The sequence below is a fragment of the Anguilla anguilla genome, chromosome 9 (genome assembly GCF_013347855.1).
Source record: "Anguilla anguilla isolate fAngAng1 chromosome 9, fAngAng1.pri, whole genome shotgun sequence".
NCBI classification, from domain to species: domain Eukaryota; kingdom Metazoa; phylum Chordata; class Actinopteri; order Anguilliformes; family Anguillidae; genus Anguilla; species Anguilla anguilla.
In genome coordinates, this window is record NC_049209.1 from 30,455,012 (window position 1) to 30,478,859 (window position 23,848).

General features: G+C 46.0%; 1 protein-coding gene across 7 annotated transcripts; it reads left to right on the top strand.

The window, feature by feature from the left end:
• The first annotated feature begins 549 nt into the window (after positions 1 to 549).
• LOC118234982 (H(+)/Cl(-) exchange transporter 5-like) lies at positions 550 to 19,051 on the top strand. Of its 7 annotated transcripts, none has more exons than XM_035431904.1 (13): positions 550 to 647; positions 1,417 to 1,553; positions 7,644 to 7,801; positions 9,510 to 9,609; positions 10,894 to 11,081; positions 11,563 to 11,685; positions 12,327 to 12,533; positions 14,226 to 14,306; positions 15,704 to 16,246; positions 16,650 to 16,836; positions 17,103 to 17,501; positions 17,882 to 18,098; positions 18,370 to 19,051. In XM_035431904.1, exons 2-13 carry the CDS (start codon positions 1,424 to 1,426, stop codon positions 18,458 to 18,460), a joined length of 2,424 nt encoding a protein of 807 aa, XP_035287795.1. In that variant the 5' UTR covers positions 550 to 647; positions 1,417 to 1,423; the 3' UTR covers positions 18,461 to 19,051. The 7 variants fall into 7 exon arrangements, with proteins under 7 accessions (XP_035287795.1, XP_035287796.1, XP_035287793.1 ...); XM_035431905.1 differs by lacking the exon at positions 550 to 647 and adding an exon at positions 741 to 758; XM_035431902.1 differs by lacking the exon at positions 550 to 647 and adding an exon at positions 774 to 853.
• Positions 19,052 to 23,848: the final 4,797 nt, after the last annotated feature.

Genomic DNA, 23,848 nt, shown 5'->3' on the forward strand with positions numbered 1-23,848 from the left:
TGCTTTCCCTAATGTATCCATTACATTACATTATAATCACTTGACAGAAACTCATATCCAGAGTTATTTTCATAAGTAGACAGTATTAGTGTTACTCTCAGAAAATGCAGCTTTTCCAAGAAGGCACAGAGGCCCATTTATAATCAGTAAGTGTAATAGTATTAACTTAAATAAATATAACAAGGGGAGGATATACATGGACTGTGAACATACTGTAAGAACATAGTGGGTGTAAAAATAAAAGGGAAATATGGAAGTTTTCCATGAAGCTACACCTCCACAGTTAGCCCCAATTTCCAACAAGGTATTGCTTTCAGATACAACATTCAAAGCAGACAACAACACGTGCTCAATCCAGATCAACATTCAGTTCAGCTCCAATGAAACTGGAAAAATATGGTGTAAAAACATGCAAGAGACTGGAGAAATGTGTTCGCACGTGCCACATGTAAGCCAGAAATGTCCACCAGGGGCCAGTCGCGATATACACTAACTGTTCAACTTGTCAGTTCTGCCGTTTTTTCTTGTCCGCTGTTGTGAATCCTTTCCTCGCGTCAACATTATTGCTTTTCATTATCGTGTTATCGTGAGTCATGGGCCATAATTTTAGTTCATGAAGTCCGTACATAGACATACCAAGCGAGTAGGTACGTAGGTTTCTTTCTGTTATTACATTTTTGGACAACCCCCCCCGCCCCCGGCCCCGCACATTCCTGCGCCGCTTCTGGCTTGGCTGAATATGCCAGCCAGGTACGCAGGTAAACGAATGCATGCGCAGTGACCAAGACAAAAAAAGTGATGTTAGCCGCATGGAGCACAACGATACCATGAAGCAGAATGCAGTAATAATCTGGTAGTGTTATCTAACATAAGGCTACTCCCACTAAGGTGTGCTAGAGCGTTGACTTGAGTAAAATTTAACCAAATGAATAGGCTTTGTTTCTTGCTGTGTAATTAGCGATAGATGAATACAACTCGGGTCGTGCGCGTTTGGTACAGGTTGAACAAGGTAAACTAAGCTATATTTTTGCGCATTTCTCATCTACAACGACTGACGAATAGCGGAATATTATTTGCCTATCTATGAAAACACTTGCAGGCAATTAAATAGTTACATGAAATGAAACAAGTAAGAGCTTTAATTTTGCATTTCGATAGTCAGTAAATGTTATGTATATTCGTTATAAACGTTCCATTTAACAATGATTAAGCGTTGGTTCAGCTCGGTTGGCTAATTTTTTCTTTAAGTGTGACATGATTAGTGTCCGCAGATAACATGTAAAAAAAACAAAAGAAAAAAAAAAGTAGCTCGTTATACATCATAATTAACATATCATATAAACTTACTTGTAAGCCGCGCTGTACGTCGTGTCAGCAAACCAGGAACTACTTAGGCCTAAAATGGTGTTTTTCTAGAGCCAGGATGAATAACCCTGGGTATTGTGGCGACCCGGACAGCACCTGCGACACGGATACGGTGGAAATCACCGGCGTTACACTGGATTGTTCATGCACCGACGACTCACCGCCGATACACCTCGACTCTGTCACAGGTAACAGCGGGTTAATTACAAAGGACAAACCGAACAAGTAGACTGTTCTGCACGTGAAATTTAGAACTGTTTGCCTACATTGCCTACTGTTAATGCTTGTAATTTGTGTGAGGAGTTCATTTTCCAAATTTCTGGCTCTCTGTGAAAGAAATAATTTTCTTTCACAGAAACTCATTAGATTTTAGCTTATTCCATATTAGATTATATCTGAGTCAATCGAGATTGTTTGATCATGTTGGTCAGACGCTTTTCAAATGCACCAAGAATGAATGTCTGTCTCTTGTGGCCTATGTGGAGTTTTTCCTTGAGTTTATACTTAGGTTACCCAAACCCCACTATCTCCAATCCCACCCTTGACCGATTCACCTCAGCCCTGGTTTTCTAGATACTCTTGAATCTTTAAAAACTTTTTGTCTCTAAATGATTAAATTCTTCTGTTCTAAGATGGCATGGAAGGACAGCTTTATGTTATTTGTGGCAGGTCTTTTTCTTATTGGTGCTGGTTTATTACATTTTAACCTGTGACTCATCCGTTGGCTGAATGTTTTGTTTTTACTTTTATAACCCCAGTAAAGTCCAACCTGAGAAGTGTTCCCTGATCAGAACTAAACAGCAGCCCTGTCACCCTCCCAGATCTGTTCTGTTGAGAACTCTCGGTGAGAGGCTGGAGCATGGGAGGACATGGTGTGTTAGAGTGCGATAGATGGACCTGTACAATAGCATCCATCTATGATGGACAGCTGTGCATGCCCAGTAATTTCAGGAGATTTAAATTGCTGTAGATTATTTATTTGAGTTCTTGAAAAAAACATTCAAGAATAACTGCTGCAAATTCTACTAAATGTGTAACATCTTTCGTAAGATGAAGAGCATTGTGGACACAGAAGAGTTGGCCACTGTGGAGAGGGTGTAAGATTATTTTCCCTGTGGCCTGTTACTCAAATCACTGCCCTCTAGGTCCAAGAACTGCTGGTTTCCCGCCCTCCCTTTAGCTGGGAGTCTATAGTCTGATAATCACTGGGAGTAATTGTTCAGTTAATTACCCAGAGGATTTAAATTTGAGGTCCAGATTTAAGTATTCATGTCCTAGGGGAAGGCTATGAGGCTTCTTATAGAATATAGTTATTTTGAATACTAGATCAATTCAGTACCCGTCCATCTGTCTTATATGCATGAGTCTTGCAGAATATGGGACCCATAGGCCTATTTTACAAGATGGCGACCAAACCGGATACTTTGTTTCCGGTTACCGTTGCTACGGACGCAAGTCCATTTCTGACAGCGAAAAATTGAGCCTAAACAGCGACGTGTGTTCTCACAGTCCTCTCGGTTAACAGAATCGCTTTTCCTCACAGTTGTCAGGCTCCCTATTCATTCATTTTCGGGACAACCGAGAGGAACAGAGACGCTGTTAACGGGCAGCAGATGTTGCTTCACTATACGAAAACACAATGGAGTCGCCTCCAGAAAAGTATGTGTTATGTCGAAGTGCAACATCTCTTTAATCGGCTAACTTGATGTGGTTAGCAAGCTAGCTATTTAGCTTTCTGGTGAACCAGAGCTAACGTTATACTTACCTTCATAACCGAATATAAACTTCTCAAAAAAGAATTTATAGCCCTTGTCCAGTTTAGACCACTTAACGTTCACTGGCAATGCTTCGACAATGCGGATAACATCGGACAGTGAACGTTGGCAGAGCTATCAGGGACTGTGAGAACACACGTCGCTGTTTAGGCTCAATTTTTCGCAGTCAGAAATGGACTTGCGTCCGTAGCAACGGTAACCGGAAACAAAGTATCCCTACATCCGGTTTTGGTCGCCATCTTGTGAAATAGGCCTATTGCACAAAAGTTGCAACTCAGACCATGGAAGATAATTAATTAACAATGTTAAATACGCTGAGAATAGTCATTAACAGACAAATAATCACAAGATATTATTAAAAACGATATCTAAAATGATGACGGAGTTGGTGTAACTCTCTCCTTGTTAAACTCAGTATCAGGCAGGAGTAGTTCCTCGCAGAGGGAACCAGCACATGATATTTCCTTCTTTCATCTTCTTCATCTTTTTTCTCCCTTTCTTTAGTGATCTCTATTGGCAATGTGCCGTCTGTCTGTAACAGACAAAATAGCCCCTCCTCCAAGTGTGATTGGTTGTCAAATTATAGTCACAACAAACCAGGTGACTGGATTCACTAGCATCAGAGAAGGCTAGCACTACTTCTGAGTCTCCAGGATTGGAATGGATGCTGTAGATGAAGAGTTACTAGGAATGGGAAATGGTGATGAAGAACAGGCTCAAATAAAAAAAAATTTAATAAAGGCTGTGCATAAATAGTGCTTTGCATTGTGAGGGAAATTGAGTCCTTGTTGTTAACAGAATCTCACCCTTGCCCTCAGAGCTTAATACTGGTGTTATCCTGCCAGCCAATGACCACCTATAACCATGATGCTGTTGATGACATCACTGTCATAGTTGTATATAAAGAGAGGAAGAGTGACTGGGAGAGAGGGACAGTGCATGACAATGATTCCCTCAGCCAGGCTGTATGTGTGAAACAAAGGCGCTGGATGCTTTGTCCAGGGTTATAATGCTTTTCTGCATTTGCATTCTCTGAGTGTATTTGAATAATATTTCTGTGTTTGCTGTCTATGTGGTTCCTTGATGTGAATTAAACTTCCTTTCTGTACATTTGTAAGCCTTGTCTGCATTTAGTTTCTTTCTCTGCTCATTTGAGTGCATTTTCTCATTTTTGCGCATGCTGTCCTCTGCTGAGTTACCTGCTTTCCCCCCAGTGTAACTAGTCAAACAAGTCCATCCCCTGCCTGTGGCAACCGAGGAGTTCTTTATCAAGTGCTCTTTTTTAAATGTATTTTATTCTATTTACATGTGGCTTGTTGTTAATCATTTTTCTTGGAAAATAATTGTGTCTTAACTGGCAGGTAGCCAAGGACTTAAAAAATCCACTACAAAAATGAAAAACAGCTCACCTCACAGCTCACACACTTTAAGTTATCATAGTCTACGTTTCTGTAGAGAAGCCAGTTTTTTTTGTTCCAGAGTAACAGAAAGCTGTATTCTGTATTTTATTCTCTGGAATTGTCCTGACTTTGTACTGCAACAGTTTGATTTCAGATTGTTAGTGTAAATAATCACAATGCTTAGGAGGCAGTTCCACACCTAGTAGCCCGTCAGGCTTTCAAACTAACGGCACTGGCCAGGTTGACATTCTGATATGAGATAAGCCTACCCAAGTTCCAGTGATGTACTTTGCTTATACAAAAGTGGAATTAGTATCAATCATATGATGTCAGATGGTTTTTCTTTTCAGATGAAGTGGGCTGGGTTGCCCCTTAAGCCCCTCCTTTTTGACCTAGTTATTGTTATTGATCCCTTGACAGAGACCAATAGATCAGACCCTGGTGAGCGAGGTTTTCTGTTCGGCCAGTCATCTCCTAAGCTGTTGTTATGTGCGAATGGCTCCCTTTCTGACTGACACAGCTGAATCTATGGCATGGAGGTGGGGGGTTGTCGGTGCTGAAGCATATCCCAGCATGCACTGGGCAACAGGCAGGTATACAGGTCCTCAATCCATCCCAGGGCACTCAGTCCCAATCAATCACCTAATTACTCTGACTACATACTTACACTCATTTTGTACGTTCACGGTAGTTGCTGTCTTGTACAACTGTTGTCCCAGAACTAAGTGAGGCAAATTTCAGCAAGGGGTAATGGCTGTTTGGCCCTCCGATGCACCTTAAATAATGAGGAAATTAAAGTGCTGGCTTAAAAGCGAGTGCTGACCCAGCAGGCATTGCATTGCTTAATGCTGTTACCAGAAGTCATTAAAGCATGGCAGAACCAACCACATTCAAATGTAAATTTGCTGCCATGCCATATCTCTTCAAAAGACCATCATCATGGCCATCGCTGCATTGTCTTGTGTTGTCTCAAATGGTGCAAATTTCATAGATTAAAGTGTACTGATAACACCAATCTAAATTACGGTAATCATTGTTTGGAATGCAAATGTGGTAGGTCAAAGTACCTCACTGTATCCTGCTGTTATAAGTAGTGATGATTTATTATAGATAATAATTAATTCCTTGTAAATTTCCGATCTGGGTCGCCAGAGGAGACTAAGAGGGCATCCCACAAACTGCTGCTTTTTATGTTCCCTGTCGCCTCGATGCATTGCCCTGGCTTGTGAATGACCCTTACATAAGCGCCACTTATAATTAAGTGCGCCTGAAGTCAGAGGGGGTGTGAATTGGGATTTGGGGTTCACACACTCACACCTACGGGCAATTTAGACTTAGCAGTTAGGCTAACCTGCATGTCTTTGGGCAGTGGGAGGAAACCCATGAGGGCATTAGACCCAGACTCGACGCAGAAAGATCCTGGCTGGGAATCGAGCCCAGGACCATCTTGCTGTGAGGCAACAGTGCTATCCAGTGCACCACCATGCTGCTCCGACCAACTGAATCCCTTTCCAAATTGGAGTCACTTCTGAACACATATGGAGCTCTCTTGTTACAAAGTAAATGTTGTTAAAAGTAAAATAGCCTACTTCCCCTGACTGAAGTCATTCACAGAAATTACAAACAGAGCAAACTTTTAGAACAGTCAATATATGGTTTTAACAACTTTGGCATAGTAGATGACTGTAACATAGAAGCATATACGAGCTGAACTACTGTGGTCCAATCCTAAAGCATTGGTCCTGAATAATAGCATAGATCTAACCCTTACACTCGATTAAAAAGAGCAATGTTATCAAAATTAGTATACTGCCCAAAATAATATGCCTGTTTTCAATCACTACCTATACCCCTGCCTGGAGTTTAAATAAACTGGTACCATTGATATCATTAAATATTTTTTGGTAGATGAAACCATCCAAGATCAGGACAGACCCAGAAATCTCTGCTCAGTGTTTTGTATGTGGGGTGTGAGAGGCAACTGCAACCGTCTATGTTCAGTTTGACCAAAAAATGACATAGCATGGAATTCATTTGTGGGGGATGTTCAAACTTCTGAACTGACGAACTCCAGAATGAGTGAAATTGTAGTCGGGGTGAGGGGTAAACGCTAGTGAATGATTGTTTTCACAGTTAACTTCCGCATAGCCTGTTTCTTGTGTCTTTGGTCCCAGAATTGTGTCAGTGTTGATATAGGCTGTTAAAGGGGTTAGTCACATGTTCTTCCAGTTTTTGCATGTCCGTATATGTACCGTATGCCACTGTCTGTATTGTCTTGTCTGTTAAAAATAGCGAACACAAAATAATTTAAAGACAGAAAATGGTAGACATACTGTATGGGGCCTTCACAGCATCTTTTGTCAACCAGTCACCTTTTAAAAATGGTGGGCTTTCGCCCGGTCTGTGTTTCGTGTATAAATGTTCTGTTCAGTTTGTTCTTCTGGTCAGGAAGTATGTCTCCGGTTTTTCCCACCATGAGTTTTTCTTTGTTTTTTAAAGTCCTTCTCAAAATGTCAGATATTAACTCTGATTGTCACCTGTCCTGGCTTTCATTATTAGCTTGTGAAGCTAGCTGAGATTGGCTGATAAAAGGGGATTGGCTGAGGTTTTTCCAGTGAAAGAAAGACATTGTTGCCCTGGTTTGGTGAAACGAGTTCTGGATATGGTATCTGGGTATCTGTGGAAGGTTCACTGAGCCTTTTTTATTGTGGGCTGCAGAGAGATCTGAAGCAAGCTTCCCAGGTAGGTTTATCAGCAGGGTCAAAGTCTCTGCACTGTGGCCTGTTATAGTTGGTCTACTTTTGACTCTGTTCTTTTATATCAGACTCTGAGTGTCCACTGGCCATTTTCTATTTTCTGTTGAGTTATCAAATCAATGTTTTTAATGACTTTTTTTTACTTTCAATGTTATTCACGAGTTTTATCACATTGTTTGTAGAATCAGGGGACACATTCTCAATAGTCTTAGTCACCCTATTTTCCTGTAAGCCACTGGGTGTTTACAAAACATGGCAGTTAAACAAGGGCTTTATGACCTATTTATCCTCTCCCTATCTCCCTCGCCTCTGTTCTTCGTCTTCCTCCCCCTCACGTTCTCTCTCAGGGCATAATACCCCTGAGGGGGGTGAGAGGGCGGCAAACGGTGCGCCTAAGACGGTGGACTTGCCGGATGAGCCTGCGCCGGGGGTGGGCACGTACGAGGACTTCAACACCATCGACTGGGTGCGCGAGAAATGCAAGGACCGGGACCGGCATAGAGAGGTGAACCCAAACTCCAGCTGCCCTACACCGGGAAGCCGTCCCAGCACTGCGCCCCTACATCCGAAACCTGCCGTAACGCTGTTCTCCTATCGCCCCTACACATGGGACCCTCCGTTGAAACTGCCACTACACATAGAATCCCACACTGAAACTGCCCCTAAACATGGGACCCCACGTTGAAACTGCACCTACACATGGGACCCCACACTGAAACTACCCCCATACATGGAACCCCACACTGAAACTGCCCCTACACACAGAATCCCACACTGACTCTACACATAGAACTCCACATTGAGACTGCCCCTACACATAGAACTCCACATTGAGACTGCCCCTACACATAGAACTCCACACTGAGACTGCCCCTACACATTGAACCCCACATTACTCTACAAATGGAACCCCTCATTAATAATTTATTCCATGTGCTTCAGTCCTCTGCCAGCGAGAGGTCGATAGCCTTTTCGTCGATTGTGTCAAATGATTACCCTGACTGAACCACCCCCGATCATCTACGTTGATAAAGAACTCTCCACTAATTTGGCACAAACAGTGATTGACAAGTGACACTGGTGTGTCAACATCAGTCAACATTTGAGACGAAGAAGTCGTGAGTTTATTGTTTGCCTGTGCTGTACGTCTGCTGAGCCAGTGCACAATATTAATTTGAGAGCTGCTCAAGTATATTGCAGGATTTATGAATTCTAACATCAGGTCTTTCAAACCAACGGTTCACGCCAACCAGACTCCATTTTCAGTTATTAACAAGAACTGTCTCCAAATTCAACAATGGCTTGACATCTGCCAGCACAACGTTTCCTCAAACCTGGGATAAAAACTGACGTACTTTGAATGTTACCTGCAGCACAATACAACAGCTGCGTCATCTGGCCCCCGCTTCCCACCAACCCACCAGCATTGCTCCACTACCATTTCTGCATGCAGTCATACGTGCACATATTACATGTTTGCTTAAAAATGTATGCATTTTAGGATTATCCACTTTCTCCATGTGGAAAATTTATACTTAAGAGTGTAGCTGAACAACATCCAGCTGCCATTCAAGGCCGTCTTTTTCCCTGCTAACAGACGATTCCCCCTTGGTGTCGACGCCTGACCTTCATTATTTAAATGTTATTAATTGGCAATCTGTTGTTATCTTTTACGCATGATTTATTGTTAAAGTTAAAGTGTGCAAAAAATGAATGAAATCGAGTTTGTGTGCAGTACACCAGCTGAGTTGTGTTGCACTTGTTTGCTCAAAGACTTCTTGTCATGCGCATTTGACATTTGTTCACTTTACTTCATTTTACCCTGACTATTTTAGGTCACCTTTAGTTTTTTTTCACACAAGTTCACAATTTGGCACTCATTTGTATAATTATTCAGTTGACTGTGTGGTTAGAGTGCCTTCGGGGACCCCAGGGGGATAACAGTTGGAATACTCGTTGAAATCGCTGAGTCATGTGATGGAGACAAACTGGTGGGTCTTCTACACAGAAACACTGCCTCTCTGGAACTCTCTGGACATGATTTTAACCATTATTGGCTTATTTAACAGAGCAACATTTTCATAGCTCCACTGGCCTGATCTGTTGTTGATGTTGTTGTTGTTGTTGATGATGATGATGATGGTGATGATGATGATGATGATTGCTATTATTATTCTTGAGTTTCATTGTTTTTTTTACCTGTCTATCTGCAGATTGCCGGTAGAAGGAAGGAGTCGGTCTGTGCGTGGATCATAAGCATCAGTGATGCCTTCTCTGGCTGGCTGGTCGTGCTGCTTGTTGGATTGATGTCAGGTCAGTACAGACAGTGCATCGGAGGTGCATTGCGGTCAGTAGAGGGCAGTACTGATGTCTGGGCAGTGGATAAAGGACCTGGGCTTGGTCTTAGTGGGGAAGCATCTCAGGTCTGTAGAGATGAGAGACAGGGTTGAGATTGTGGGGGCAGAACTGATCTCAGGTCAGCAGGGATAGGTCTCTTGGGTTGCTTATACATTAGCAGCCTGAGAAAATATACAAGCAAAAACATTTGGTTACATAGGTAACCTTTGTTCTACAAATATAAAAACAGAATTGATTGACACTGTATGGGAACTGGATTTTAGCCAATGACAGACTGAATAAGACTCAAACAACTGCCACATGGTAGCATCTTTTGCCCTGCCTTCGTAGATTATTCCTGTGATGTCATGCCACCATGGTGTGAATCACAGTGTGTGCTGTGCGGGGTCTGTCAGGTCGATATATACAGTCTATTCACTAGTACACACTGAGAGAAGTCATCGCTTGTGAGTGAGTGTCTGAAATGGCCATTTAATTACATCACAGTTCCAAGCTCCTTGCTCCAGAATCAGTCTCATTCTGCTGTCCTTTTTGGGGACGAAGAAGCAAAGAGAACAAAACTCTCTCTGCCTGTCTGCATCACTATGGAGACGGCGCCTTTTGCCAAGAGGTCCGAGATCTCTTGGGAAAGGGCGGGTGTCAGAGCATCTGACGTGGTGGTCTCTCTGATGCTGCTGAAGGCCTCGAGGTGGGGGGGGGGGGGGGAGTGGGTTGGTGGGAAGGGAGTAGATTGCGGAAATTAACCACTCCCGATTAATGTATCTAACCAGGGGGTAGGCCTGCATATGCCAGCCTACCCGTGACAGGGAGACATTAAGGGGGAAGAGAGGCGAGGGCTGGTCCAGTTTTTTATTTTTATTGTGAAACCCCGGCCACTTCTTCTATTGCATGGATATCGAATGCACATCAGGCGGGGACTGTTGCTTGGTGAGGGAGCGGAAGCTGACTCTGGCAGAGGGGGAAGAGGGTCTGTGAGAAACTAAGCCGGTTGGTGAATGGCCCTACTTGGGCCATAGGAGAGAGGCGGTCTGTGATTTCACTTTTGCTTTTGTCTGGAGGGAGGGTGGGAAGGTTGTGCTTGTGACATTTACATTTACGTTTGAGGGATTTAGCTGCCACGCTTATCCAGAGCGACTTAAAATTAGCCAATTGAAGAAAAGACCAAGATTTGTAGACTCTCCATCTTGCTTTGGGGCCTGGGTTTTCGGGTCTGCTTACGGTGTGGCCGGACCCCTGCAGGTGCGCTGGCCGGTGGCATCGACATCTCGGCGCACTGGATGACGGACCTGAAGGAGGGCGTGTGTCTGGATGGGTTCTGGTTCAACCAGGAGCACTGCTGCTGGGCCTCCAATGAGACCACCTTCCAGGAGCGTGACCGCTGCCCGCAGTGGAAGAGCTGGGCCGAGCTCATCACCGGAACCGCCGCGGTGGGTCTCCCCGTCCGGACGGGCCTCTGACCTCACACCGCGCTCCGCTGGGACTGTCTGTCTACGTCTGTCCTTTATTTTGTCTGTGACTGAGTGAGTGATGAAGTGACACCATTGGTTGGCCGAGTTATGACGTCACACCGTTGGTCGGCCGGTCCAGCCATATACTAGGTTTTGACCTGGTCTTGTTTCCTGTTGGTTGAATTCATCAGTATGTTAATCGGATGTCGATTTTCGTCAGTGCTACTTAGTCTGATGCTCATTCCTATTAATGCTTTAAAAATTTCAATTTTATGATCAGAATGATATTTATCAGCACTAGCTCACTACTGGTGGAGGGGATGGTTATGATGAATAGTAACAGAATGGGGCGAATGAATACCACCCCTCTTTGTTACTATTGTATCTCTTTGCATGGCCCCTGTATTGCTGCATCTCCTGCTCAGTGTCTTTAGAATGCAGTTCCCTCTGTTTCCACCAGGGGCCCTTTGCCTACATTGTGAACTACCTGGTGTATGTGTGCTGGGCGCTGCTCTTCTCCTTCCTGGCTGTGTCACTGGTCAGATCCTTCGCCCCCTACGCCTGTGCGTCTGGAATCCCAGAGGTAACCGACACTCCCAAATGCACACATTCACACACACACACACACACACACACATGCATGGAATCTCACACACACACACACAGACATGCATGCTCTCTCACACACACACCCACACACATGCACAGAATAATATACACGCACACGCAACCACACACACACACACACGCACGGAATCTCACACACACACCCACACACATGCACAGAATCATATACACACGCCCGCAACCACACACACACACACACACACACACACACACACACGCACAGAATCTCACACACACACACAGACATGCATACTCTCTCACACACACACCCACACACAAATGCACGCAATCACACGCACACACATGCACGGAATCATACACGCACGCAACCACACACACACACACACGAACGCAATCACTCACAAACATGGAATCACACACACACACACAAACACACATGCACAAAACAGACAGTGGTCTACTTCTCTTCCAAAAAATAAAGCAAAAACTAAAAAACACTGTCGGCTGGTGTTGTGTCCGTAGAAGCTTGACCCTTGATGGCAGGTTCTTCATCACTCATCTCCCTGCTGAGCTCATGGATTAGCAGTGGGCTTGTGAGCTTTGACTTATTTAGCATTTCTCTGCGTCTTCCCCCAGATCAAAACCATTTTGAGCGGATTCATCATCCGCGGCTACCTGGGCAAGTGGACCTTGGTGATTAAGACCATCACCCTGGTGCTGGCCGTGTCATCCGGGCTCAGCCTGGGCAAGGAGGGCCCCCTGGTGCATGTGGCCTGCTGCTGCGGCAACATCCTCTGCCACCTCTTCACCAAATATCGCACAAACGAGGCAAAGCGTCGAGAGGTGAGCCCGTGAGAATGTGGGTGGAGACAGTGTGGGGGGAGGGGCCAGTGAGAATGTGGGTGGAGCCAGTGTGGGGGGAGGGGCCAGTGATAATGTGGGTGGAGCCAGTGTGGGGGGAGGGGCCAGTGAGAATGTGGGTGGAGCCAGTGTGAGAGGAAGGGGCCAGTGAGAATGTGGGTGGAGCCAGTGTGACGGGAGGGTGAGAATGTGGGTGGAGACTGTGAGAATATGGGTGGGGACAGTGTGGGGGGAGGGCCCAGTAAGAATGTGGGTGGAGCCAGTGTGAGAGGAAGGGACCAGTGAGAATGTGGGTGGAGCCAGTGTGACGGGAGGGTGAGAATGTGGGTGGAGACTGTGAGAATATGGGTGGGGACAGTGTGGGGGGAGGGCCCAGTAAGAATGTGGGTGGAGCCATTGTGAGGGGAGGGTGAGAATGTGGGGGGAGACAGTGTAAGAGGAGGCCCCGATGAGAATCTGGGTGGAGACAGTGTGAATATTAAATAAAATAGGCCACATGTAAGCAGAGTTTCCTAGACAAAGTACTAGTGGGTTTCTTGAATTTATTTATATTGTTCATCCCCAAATGTTGGGAACTTTTAGAGATGTGAATGTGTATGGGAGTCAGTGGCTTCTAAAGAATTATCTGGGGGATAAAAATCCGAGGCATCAGTCAGCACTGTCCACTATTGTACATATGGCCCACAACTGATTTTGTCTTTGCTTGAAAATAAAACATTCATCCATTACTCTTGCTTGATCCATAGTCATTTGTCTAATATGATGCCACAGTTAAGTTGGCACTTGATACAGCTTATTAACAGCTAGTTAAACTTCAGGAATCAACACTACAATTTAATCTACACCTGTATATCTCAAATGAAATGACTACAAATTGACTGCATAAGCTACAAGTAAACTAACAGTATAGGCTGCTGTGTTTTTCTTCACTATTATTAAACCACATACTGAATTAAATGTGCAATAAATGGCAACAAGAAATTGAAGAGCAAAGTACCCCTCGCAATGCCTTCATTATAACTTGAGACTTTGACTTGGTGTATCACCGCATATGATAGAGAGCTCGCCAGCCAATAAAAACATTTACAGTTTAGTTAACAGACTAGTTTATGGGCTATAAACTGAGCAGCACTTCCCCTTCTCAGAAGTCCCGTCCGTATCAGGCTCATTTGTATTAATATGTGCAAATACATTTCCGCAGAACTGGAGCAACACACTCAAAGCATATGAAATCACTAATACATAATAGCATTTCCATTTTCACTCTCGGCTGCATAGTTCTAGGAAGGTGAAGAAAACGTTTGGCAAACCGAATAAAGCATTTCAATTTGAATTTTTGGCAGGACATTTTGCAGTCCCAAGAAGGAAATGAGTCAAGATTCAAAATTATACTATCATTTGCATTATGGCAGCGTGCTACTAAGGTGCTACCTAGTTAACGATAACATTTTGGCTGGTTTGTGCTTCCATGGCTGTTTAGTTGGTTTTGATGTTCAATTCTGTACAAAGTTTTTTTCTCACAGTTAAGCGGTATGCAGATTGAGCAAATGCTAACGTGTATGGATGTGATGTGATGTCATATGATGGACACATTGACGGTGCGAGCAGGGCACTGTTTCCCCGGGCCATGTGCTGTGTATCAGTCCGTCGTTAGCGTGTTCGTTTGTGTCCCAGGTTCTGTCTGCGGCGGCCGCAGCGGGGGTGTCCGTGGCGTTTGGCGCGCCGATCGGGGGGGTGTTATTCAGTCTGGAGGAGGTGAGTCATCCGTAGCCTGTCAGCAGCGTGGTCTCAGCGTTCAAACAAACCCTCACTGTTACACATGCCTGCTCTCACACAAACTGATATACTCGCACATACTCTCACTGGTCCACACATGGACCTAATGATGACATACATTCACACACAAATTCACACTCACTCATTCACATGCGCACACACACACACACTCATACTGACGCAGACTCATTCTGACACACAAACACACTTTTTCTCATTGTTTCTTCCTCTATTTGTCCTCCCTAAATTATAACACACGCACATTGCACGGAAAGTAAAAAACTAAACTAAAGCACAAACATCTGTGACCAATTTAACTATGCATTAGTAGTAAAAAAAAACAACAACACACATGTTGTAATTTCAAAAGTATGTATGGTGGTGTGAGTGTGTATGTATACAGATAATGATGAAAACATTATTGTCACTGCAGTTAGAAAAAAATAAAGTATTTAATTAAGTAGGAAATATAATAATATAAAAAATTTCAAGAGGGTTTTTCAAAGGCCCTGATGTGGCGCAATTCTGATCTTCTTCTATATGAAGGAACAAAATAGGTGTAAATGGGTAATTGAATATGTTTTAAAAGTTCAAACCATTTGGAGGCAAATGCAAGGCAATGAGCTTGGACTTGGCCAGTGGACTTATATGTAAATGTATGTCAATGTAAGTTCTCTTCGTGCTGTGATGTCGTATCGGTCCTTCACTGTGCGGATGCATCACAAGACATGACTTCATCCTCTGTGGCGAAGAGTCGTAGCGTTATGGCCAGGTCGTGGGCTTTGCAGTCAGCGGAGAAAATGATCTGGTCAGCTTGGATGACTCATCCCAGGCACTGTTTAATCCAGTCGGATATTTTACAGACACCGCAGCTCACAGAGTCTGAGAACAGACGAAACGCCCGGTTTGGTGCCTCCATTCATAAGACCTTATGAGTTAAATCACAGATGTGTTTTAGCGAATCCAATATTGCTGACAAACAGGGCTAGTTTCATTCAGACTTGAGGAACCCCAGTCCAGCATTTGGGGATGTGGTGGTGGTTTTAACAAAAATGTTTTTTAATATTTGTTTTAGACACCAGAAAGATGGGGCAGGAAGATCGGGGTGCATTCCTCTTTCATTCTAGTTTCCTCTCTCAGATAGACAGCAGTTTGAGCAACTGAAAGCTGGGATACACAAATCAGGCCCTCTTTTACTTTTGACATGATAGATATCTGATGGATTAATGCCACTGATTGGACAGAGCTTTAACTCCTGCTGTCCCTGGTTTAAATCAGTCCTGATTAGAGGGGAAGAATGAAAAGCAGCAGCACTACTGGCCCCGAGGGCCATATTTGAGTATCCCAGGCCTAAAGCCCCCACTCTCCCCTGCTAGGTGAGCTACTACTTCCCGCTGAAGACGCTGTGGCGCTCCTTTTTCGCCGCCCTGGTGGCCGCCTTCACGCTGCGCTCCATCAACCCCTTCGGGAACAGCCGGCTGGTGCTGTTCTACGTGGAGTTCCACAGCCCCTGGCACCTGCTGGAGCTGGTGCCCTTCATCCTGCTGGGCATCTTCGGGGGCATCTGGGGGGCCCTCTTCACCCGCGCCAACATCGCCTGGTGCCGGCGGCGCAAGACCACGCGGCTGGGCCGCTACCCGGTGCTGGAGGTGCTGCTGGTGACCGTGGTGACGGCGGTGCTGGCCTTCCCCAATCAGTTCACCCGCATGAGCACCAGCAGGCTGATCTCGGAGCTCTTCAACGACTGCAGCCGGCTGGACGCGTCCAAGCTCTGCGACTTCGGCAACGCCACGGGCGAGCCGTCCTCCGGCGCCCTGGGGGACCGGCCGGCCAGCAGGAGCCTGTCCATGGCCATGCTGGAGCTCTGCCTGGCCCTCCTCTTCAAGATACTCATGACCATCATCACCTTCGGCATGAAGGTTCGGACCCCAGGCCCGGGTTTGGGATCTGCTTCTAGTTTCTTCTGGAGTTTTCGTGTGTTGGAAATGCAGTGGAAAATTTTTTTAAAAATGGTTTGCGTTCAAGAATGAATTTTCTGAGATATTGAAGTGCATATTATACCATATCAAGATGTCTGTTCTGTATTTGTAAGCAATTAAAAACTGTATAAATATGTGCTTCAAAATTTGGGGAAATTCATTTTTGAGTGCAAACCATTTAAATTTTTTCCATTGAAGCTGTTTCACTGGTTTATACGCACCAAACCATGCAAGGGAGAGCATAGTGATTCCGGATACAGATTGGATGTCCTCTCCCTCTTGCTTTATTTGTGTCTAATTTGCTCTCCCTCTTTTTCCCTCTCTCCCTCCCTCTCTCTTTCAGGTGCCCTCTGGTCTGTTCATTCCCAGTATGGCGGTCGGGGCGATAGCAGGGAGGTTGCTGGGGGTTGCCATGGAGCAGCTGGCGTATTACCATCATGATTGGGCGCTGTTCCGGGGCTGGTGCAGCCCGGGCGCCAACTGCATCACCCCGGGGCTCTACGCCATGGTGGGCGCGGCCGCCTGTCTGGGTAAGACAGACAGCATGAAATGGAATTAGAGTGAATAGGGTGTATGCTTGTGTTGCAGTGGGTGGGGTCATAGAGGTGAGGTCACAAGAGGCGGAGTCAGAGGGCGTGGTCAGGCTACGAGCTTTCATTGTGGCCATTCGGCACAGGAGGCAACTGAGCCAAAATGCTTCTCATTTTTAATTCTCGTCCTGTCCTTTCTTCCTCTCTCCCCCTTCCTTGCCCCCATCCCGTGCGCTCCCCTGTGCTTGCGTCTGGCCGCTGGGCAGGGGGGGTGACGCGGATGACTGTGTCGCTGGTGGTCATCATGTTCGAGCTGACGGGGGGCCTGGAGTACATCGTGCCGCTGATGGCGGCGGCCATGACCAGCAAGTGGGTGGCGGACGCGCTGGAGCGCGAGGGGATCTACGTGGCGCACATCCGGCTCAACGGCTACCCCTTCCTGGAGGCCAAGGGCGAGTTCAGCCACAAGACGCTGGCCATGGGCGTGATGCGGCCGCGGCGCGGGGAACCGCCGCTCTCCGTGCTGACGCAGGACGGCGTTACCGTGGGCGACGCCGAGGCGCTGATCGCCAGCACCTCCTACAGCGGCTTCCCCGTCATCACGTCCCCCGAATCCCAGAGGCTGGTGGGCTTCGTCCTGCGCCGCGACCTGGTCATCTCCATCGGTGAGTGTGTGCGTGTGTGTGTGTGTGAGTGTGTGTGTGTGTGTGTGTGATTGTGTGTGTGTGAGTGTGTGTGTATGTGTGAGTGTGTGAGTGTGCATGTGTGTGTGTGTGTGTGTGTGTGAGTGTGCATGAGTGTGTGTGTGTGTGTGTGTGTCTGTGTGTTGTCAAACATTTCATAAAAATAGCACCACCTTTTTTAACAGTAGTCAGCCGAATAGATGGCAAAATAAGGGGCTGTACAGTTTAACAGAAGTGTTACAATTTGCTGCACTGTCAAAATATTAAGATAGCTGCAAATTCAATGTAATCACAGATCATTAGCACCCTTTTACTCTGCTTCTCTCTTGCGTCCACCCTCCACCACCCCCTCCCCCCTCCAGAGAATGCACGGAAGCGACAGGAGGGTGTCGGGAGCGCCTCGAAAATCTTCTTCACAGAGTACACCCCCCCGCCATTGCCCGACAGCTCCGCCCCCCTCAAACTGCGGGGTATCATGGACCTCAGCCCCTTCACGGTGACGGACCTCACCGCCATGGACATCGTGGTGGACATCTTCCGCAAACTGGGCCTGAGGCAATGTCTGGTCACTCACAACGGGTGAGAACCGCGTTGGGCAGACTTCTGGGCTGTGCCTGCCACTCCCCATTTCGGGACAGGCAGTGTGGGATGGTTATTAAAAACCAAGTTCGTAAGGTTGCAGGTTTGAATGGGCTTGGTTGTTGTGCCCCTGAACGTGAATCTTAACCTGAACTGCATCTGTTAAGTGAAGGCTGTGTAAGTTGTTGCGCTAAGGACAGAATGAAAATGATGGAATAATGAGATGATGTAACGATTATGATGTCATAATGCCCTCTCTCTCTCCTTGCAGGCGCCTGCTGGGGATCATCACCAAGAAAGACATTCTGAAGCACATGGCGCAGATGGCCGATCAGGACCCTGACTCCATTCTCTTTAACTGAAATCTACCTCGTAGAACATTCCACATGGGAAGGCCATATCTCTGCACCCCTCAGGTAGTCCACTGGCCAGCAGCATTGCACTCTTCACTGTACATTACCAGAGTTACCTGGGGTGTATTCACTGTACTCCTGCCTGTAAAGAACATCGTCCCTCTGGACATTTTGAGAAGAAACCTTGGGTTTGAGGTGGTTTAGATGTCAGCTGGACCTGTCGTCGTGCTCTGAACATTTGAAACGAGCCAAGGTTTCGCAAAGGAAACGTGTCTTTCTACAAACACTGAAACCCTCAAAAGCTGGGTTTTAAAATGCAAATGTCTGAACTGTGAGGCGTGGAGCGGCAAATCCCCTTTTCTGCTGCATAAAAATGACTTCTCCGGGAACTCATGAAAGTCAGCATTTCTGGAAGGGATGAAAGTATTGACTCCTCTTTATTAATTCCAGATGTTCTACTGGGGAGTCATACTGTGAGATTTACTGTGACACAGTGCAGATAAATCATGGGATGATAATCTGCTAATCTAAAACAATGAACACTCACTAAATAACTTAGATAAATGTCTCGGAATAGAATTTCCATGCTTTTGAACATAATTTCAAAATGTTTCCCATCGTTATTATCATTTTTATCTTGATATTGCTTCTTTAGCAGTAGAAGTAGGGGCATGCAATCCCAACAGGTGTCCTAATTGGGAGATTAGGCCTCTCCTGTTTATTTCAGTAATGGGTACAGTAGTTGTTCTGGCAGACTCTACAAACAACACATGGAGTCAATGTATGGCCGGGATGTTCTGAACAACCCAGAAATCCACCTTTCTAGTTCTGTGGCAGGGGTGCAGAACAAGGGCCGATACGTTTCGGGATTCAGTGCCAACACCTGGTCTTAATTCATTAGCTCGCTCATATCGTAATCTGCCATTTTTATAAGCACCAGGTACAGCCACAGACTGCAGCTGTATCCTAGATTTTATTGTGCTCAAGAACAGGAGTGGTCCAGTGTAGTTTATAGAGCTGTCAGAAAACTAAACCTAAGGTCATTGGTTGGAATGAAAACCAGTACGCAGATCGTCCCTCCAGGACCAGAGTTGTGCACCCCTGATCTAAGGTCTCAACAGCTATACCAGTGGTAACCGACCTGAAGATCCTGGAGATTAACCATGCTGTGTGTTTTCATTTAAACCCTAATTTGACTGAACTACACTGTCAAAAAGCGCACTGTAACCATTTACTGTCGCCACAAGGTGCCAGTGCAGCTCACCCAATGATTTATCCCCAGAACACCTGGTGTGGTGACTTCAGTTGAACCATGGGGAGTTCGGCTGGGGGGGGGTTACCACCGTGGTTATGAAGCTGGTTTTCTGTACCCAGGAAGCTGCAGGTTTGAATCCCAGGCAGGTTTGAATCCCTGTGTCTCCACATTAAGATATCTTGGGATCCAACGGCTATGCAATGAGGTCATTCAGTAGAGAGAGCCAACACACCCCCGCGCCCTTCACCGCCCTGCCCTTCTCACTGTTTGACATGCTGTTTAGGAGGCTCTCTGATTGGCTCCAGTGCTCTTTTTCCCAGAATTCCTCTTGGCTCAGGCTGGGAGGTCGAGAGGCCCATTGTTCTGAGGTCAGCGCTGGCCTGGTAACAGGGCTTTGGCTGCGTCAGAAAGCAAATTAAAAACGGCGGGAGGTTCTTTTTCAGGGGGGTAATACTTTCAAGCTCTTTCCTGGGGATGCGCGTTTGCGTGATTGTTCTCAACTCCACCCTGTGACAACAATCACAGCACAGGAAGAGGAGTCCTGTATCGCACAGTAAAATCAGGAGAAAGGGTCAGGTCTACATCATCTTGCACTTCAGTTTTCCATATTTGCATTTCTCCACAAACTCAACGAGTTGTAGCCAGCATGTCTGTGCATTTGTGTGTTGACTGTGTCTGAGAGAGTATGTGCTGTCTGTAAGTGCAAGTGTGTTGTGCACGGTGATGTATTGAGTGTGTTTGCATTGCGCGTGGCAGGAAGTGGGCCTTTTGTTTCAGGAAGTGCCTTGGGCTTTGGACCCACCCAGTACACCTTGAGGGCACGTCTGGAGATCCACAGACCCGTTCCGGACACCCCCTGCACTCACAGGCCCATAACGGACACCAATGAGGCTGTGCCTTACGGAGGATCTCACGCAGTCAGTTTTCAACAGGATTTTAGAGTGAGCGCAGCTGCATCCCATTGGCTCACACTGTTACAGTATGGAAAAAAACAACGCCTTTTACATGTGGCATCCTGGTTATCAGAAACATCTCTGAAGACTCTGAAATGACTCAGTGCAGTGATTATTTTACGTCTGACGCTAGCCTGATGACCGTCGGTATGCACTTATTGTATGTTGCTTTGGATACAAGCGTCTGCCAAATAAATGTAATGTAATGTAAATGAGTGAATCATACCGGATAGGAGTATTTCGCTCTCTCCTGGGTCCTTGGAAGATTGGGGTCCCTCACAGCCACCAGTAAACCATTAAATCAACTCACTCGATCCAGAAACTTCTAAACACTCAAGTCGCATTCATTAGTTAACAATCTTTTTATTGTTTCAAATGACAAAAGAATTATTCTTATTTTAACTTTTTAAAAAAAGTAATTGCACTTTCAAGACAAATAACACTGAGAAAACATAAAATACATTCTACAAAAAAGGATGTAAAAAAATTATCTATATACACAGCCGTTTAGTGTTTGAAAATTGGTGCGCAGTCGTACATATACAAAACGTAGCAAAATCAGAGATTGGCTCAGGAATATAGTACATTACATTTTCAGTAAAAAAAAATTAACTGAAGTTGGTTTTTCTGTATTTTACCTTAATGGACAACAACAACCCTCACGTCTTGTCTTCACACATCTTTTCTAAATCTAAACTTATTAAGATTTAGAATACAAAATATCAAACCTACCACAATATTTCCATTCTTTACAATTTTTACACAAAACTAAAAAAGATTTGGACGTTCAGAACCCTGACCTCGTCAGCTCATGGGGAAGGGAGGGAACCTAATCAATCTGGGCTCGAGGGGTTCCTTGGGAAATAAAATGAGGCATGTCTGGTATTCTTTTTTTTTTATTTCAGCAACATGGACCAGACAGTCACGATAACTCAGATCCGCAGCCGAGGGTACTGGACAAAAGCGCTATTGTGATTAAACTGAACACGCCCCCCTGGCCAGGGTGAGGCATGCATCGCATTGTGCAGCATTTCCTTCAGCCTGCGCAGTTCTCTGCTTCCTGCTTCACTCTGAGACGGGGCCGCAGGAGAAAGGGGGCTCTGCCTAACTGTACTGCTCATATTCTCTTGGACTGTTCACACACAGACTTCACACTAAGATTTCCTCAGCAGGAAACCAGGAAATGAGTAACAAGGAAGAAGGAGACTTCTAACCCTGCAACCCCCCCCCCCCCAACAAACTAAACAGCCCCCATATTCTCTAGTATGAAGAAGAAAGTAGAAAGTGGCGCATGCTTGTATCATCAGTCCTTCATTTGAACACAAGAATGAAAAATGAAACATTCCTCCAGTGGGCCCATGTCTGGAATCCATAGAGGGAAAAAAGACCCAGTTCTGGCCAAATAAAATAAATATGATGATAGAGCTCTGATACAGTGGATCCCCTAATCCCTGTGTCAGCACTGTCGCAGTAATTGGGGGCGCCAGTGGGAGTCTTGGGGTGTCTGGGGGTGTTCTAGCTCACACTTGTGAAGAGGGGCGGAGGCATTTTTTAAACGGATCACACGATCAAGTTGCGGGCAGTGCTTCGGTCAGTGCGCTTCTGGCAGCGCATGCAAACCCTAACGCCGAAAAACTGCCAACCGCCAAAAAACTGCCAACCGCCGTAGCTACAGTTCAGAGGTCCAGCTGCATACTGCCATTTCATACCACAGGCTACGATACAATGTCCACATATTTTTCCACATGGACCTCTCGTTGCAATATTTTCCACTAGTGGTTGTCATTCTAGAAATAAACATTTCACATAAATGCAGTTTCTTCCTTGAAATTTTACATACACTGAACATAAACATGGAGGTTGCTGGTGGCTCATTCTGTTAAGGCACTGTTTTGGCGCCTGGGCCCCACAGGACGGGGGTGAACCCCGACTATGCAGTCTGTGAACCGGCGGCACCGCAGGACGGCAGCATTCCCCAGGGTCTAGTCAGCCTGGATCCATGGCTCATCCCTCTCTCGGTGTCCACAGTCTGCTAGCTAAAGCCACACATGTAGTGTCCTCCTCTGACTCATGCCTGTGTGAGCTTCTCTTGTGGCCTACGTAAATAAGCAGCTGGTGACATTGCATGCTTCGTGGAGTGGAGTGCTTGTTTAGCTCACTATTAGCTGTAGAGATTGCAGCATGAGCACAGTGGCATACAATTGGTCCGTCCAAACTGGGGAAAAAAGTGGGGGAAGAACATTAAAAAGTTAAAATTCACTAAATGTATATTGGGTATTTTTTTGCTGAAACAGGGCGATAAAGGCACTGCTTCTGATAACGAGCCCAGCTCCTTAACCACAATTCCAGAGAACGAAAGAGCATGACACAAAGACCCAGGGCCTCGTGTTTGTGTCTGAGTGGTTGTGTTGCAGACTGTAGGCTAAACCTCACGAGACACACTACCCTGTGACTCACCATATAGATACAGAAAAGGAAAAACAAAAAAACAAAAAAGTGGAGGGGGGTGAATCAGAGTTCCCCTAAAAGCTTGTCTCTGCTGCATCTGTGTCCTGTGCCTGAGGCGTCGGGCTACTGACAGGGAGCTCTGAGCTGTGGACGGTGCTGGGGTGTTTGTTCAGTCCCCTCTCGACCATGTGTACGAGACGTACATCCCCCCTTCATCTTTAACTTCATGCAATGACACTGAGAAACTGCAGATCTCACGCTCAATCTGTGTGTGTGTGTGTGTGCGTGGGTGCGTGCGTGCGTGCGTGTGTGCGTGCGTGCGTGTGTGTGTGCATTCGTGCGTGTGTGCAGATCTCCAACTCTGGCTGTGTGTGTGCGTGCGTGTGTGTGCATTCGTGCGTGTGTGCAGATCTCCAGCTCTGGCTGTGCTACATTCCTCTCTGCGCTGGGGAACATTCGCCCCATTTTTCAGCTTTTTTTCCCAGTGTGCTTTTCACTGGCGGACATTTCCCTGCGAGAGACGAATCTGCATTAAAATCTCCCTCCTTGAAAGGCCCTTACCCTCCCCGAAGACGTGTGCTTCTCCCCTTTAAAGCACTGTTGGCTTCCCCCCACGCCCCCCCCCCCCTCCCCTCCCCCTTGCCTGCTCGCTAAAGCGCTGGTGTTGCGCCCCGCAAAAGCAGTGCTCTTATCCCCCCTCAAAATCAGTGCTCACATCTAAATCCACTCCTCTAAAACTAT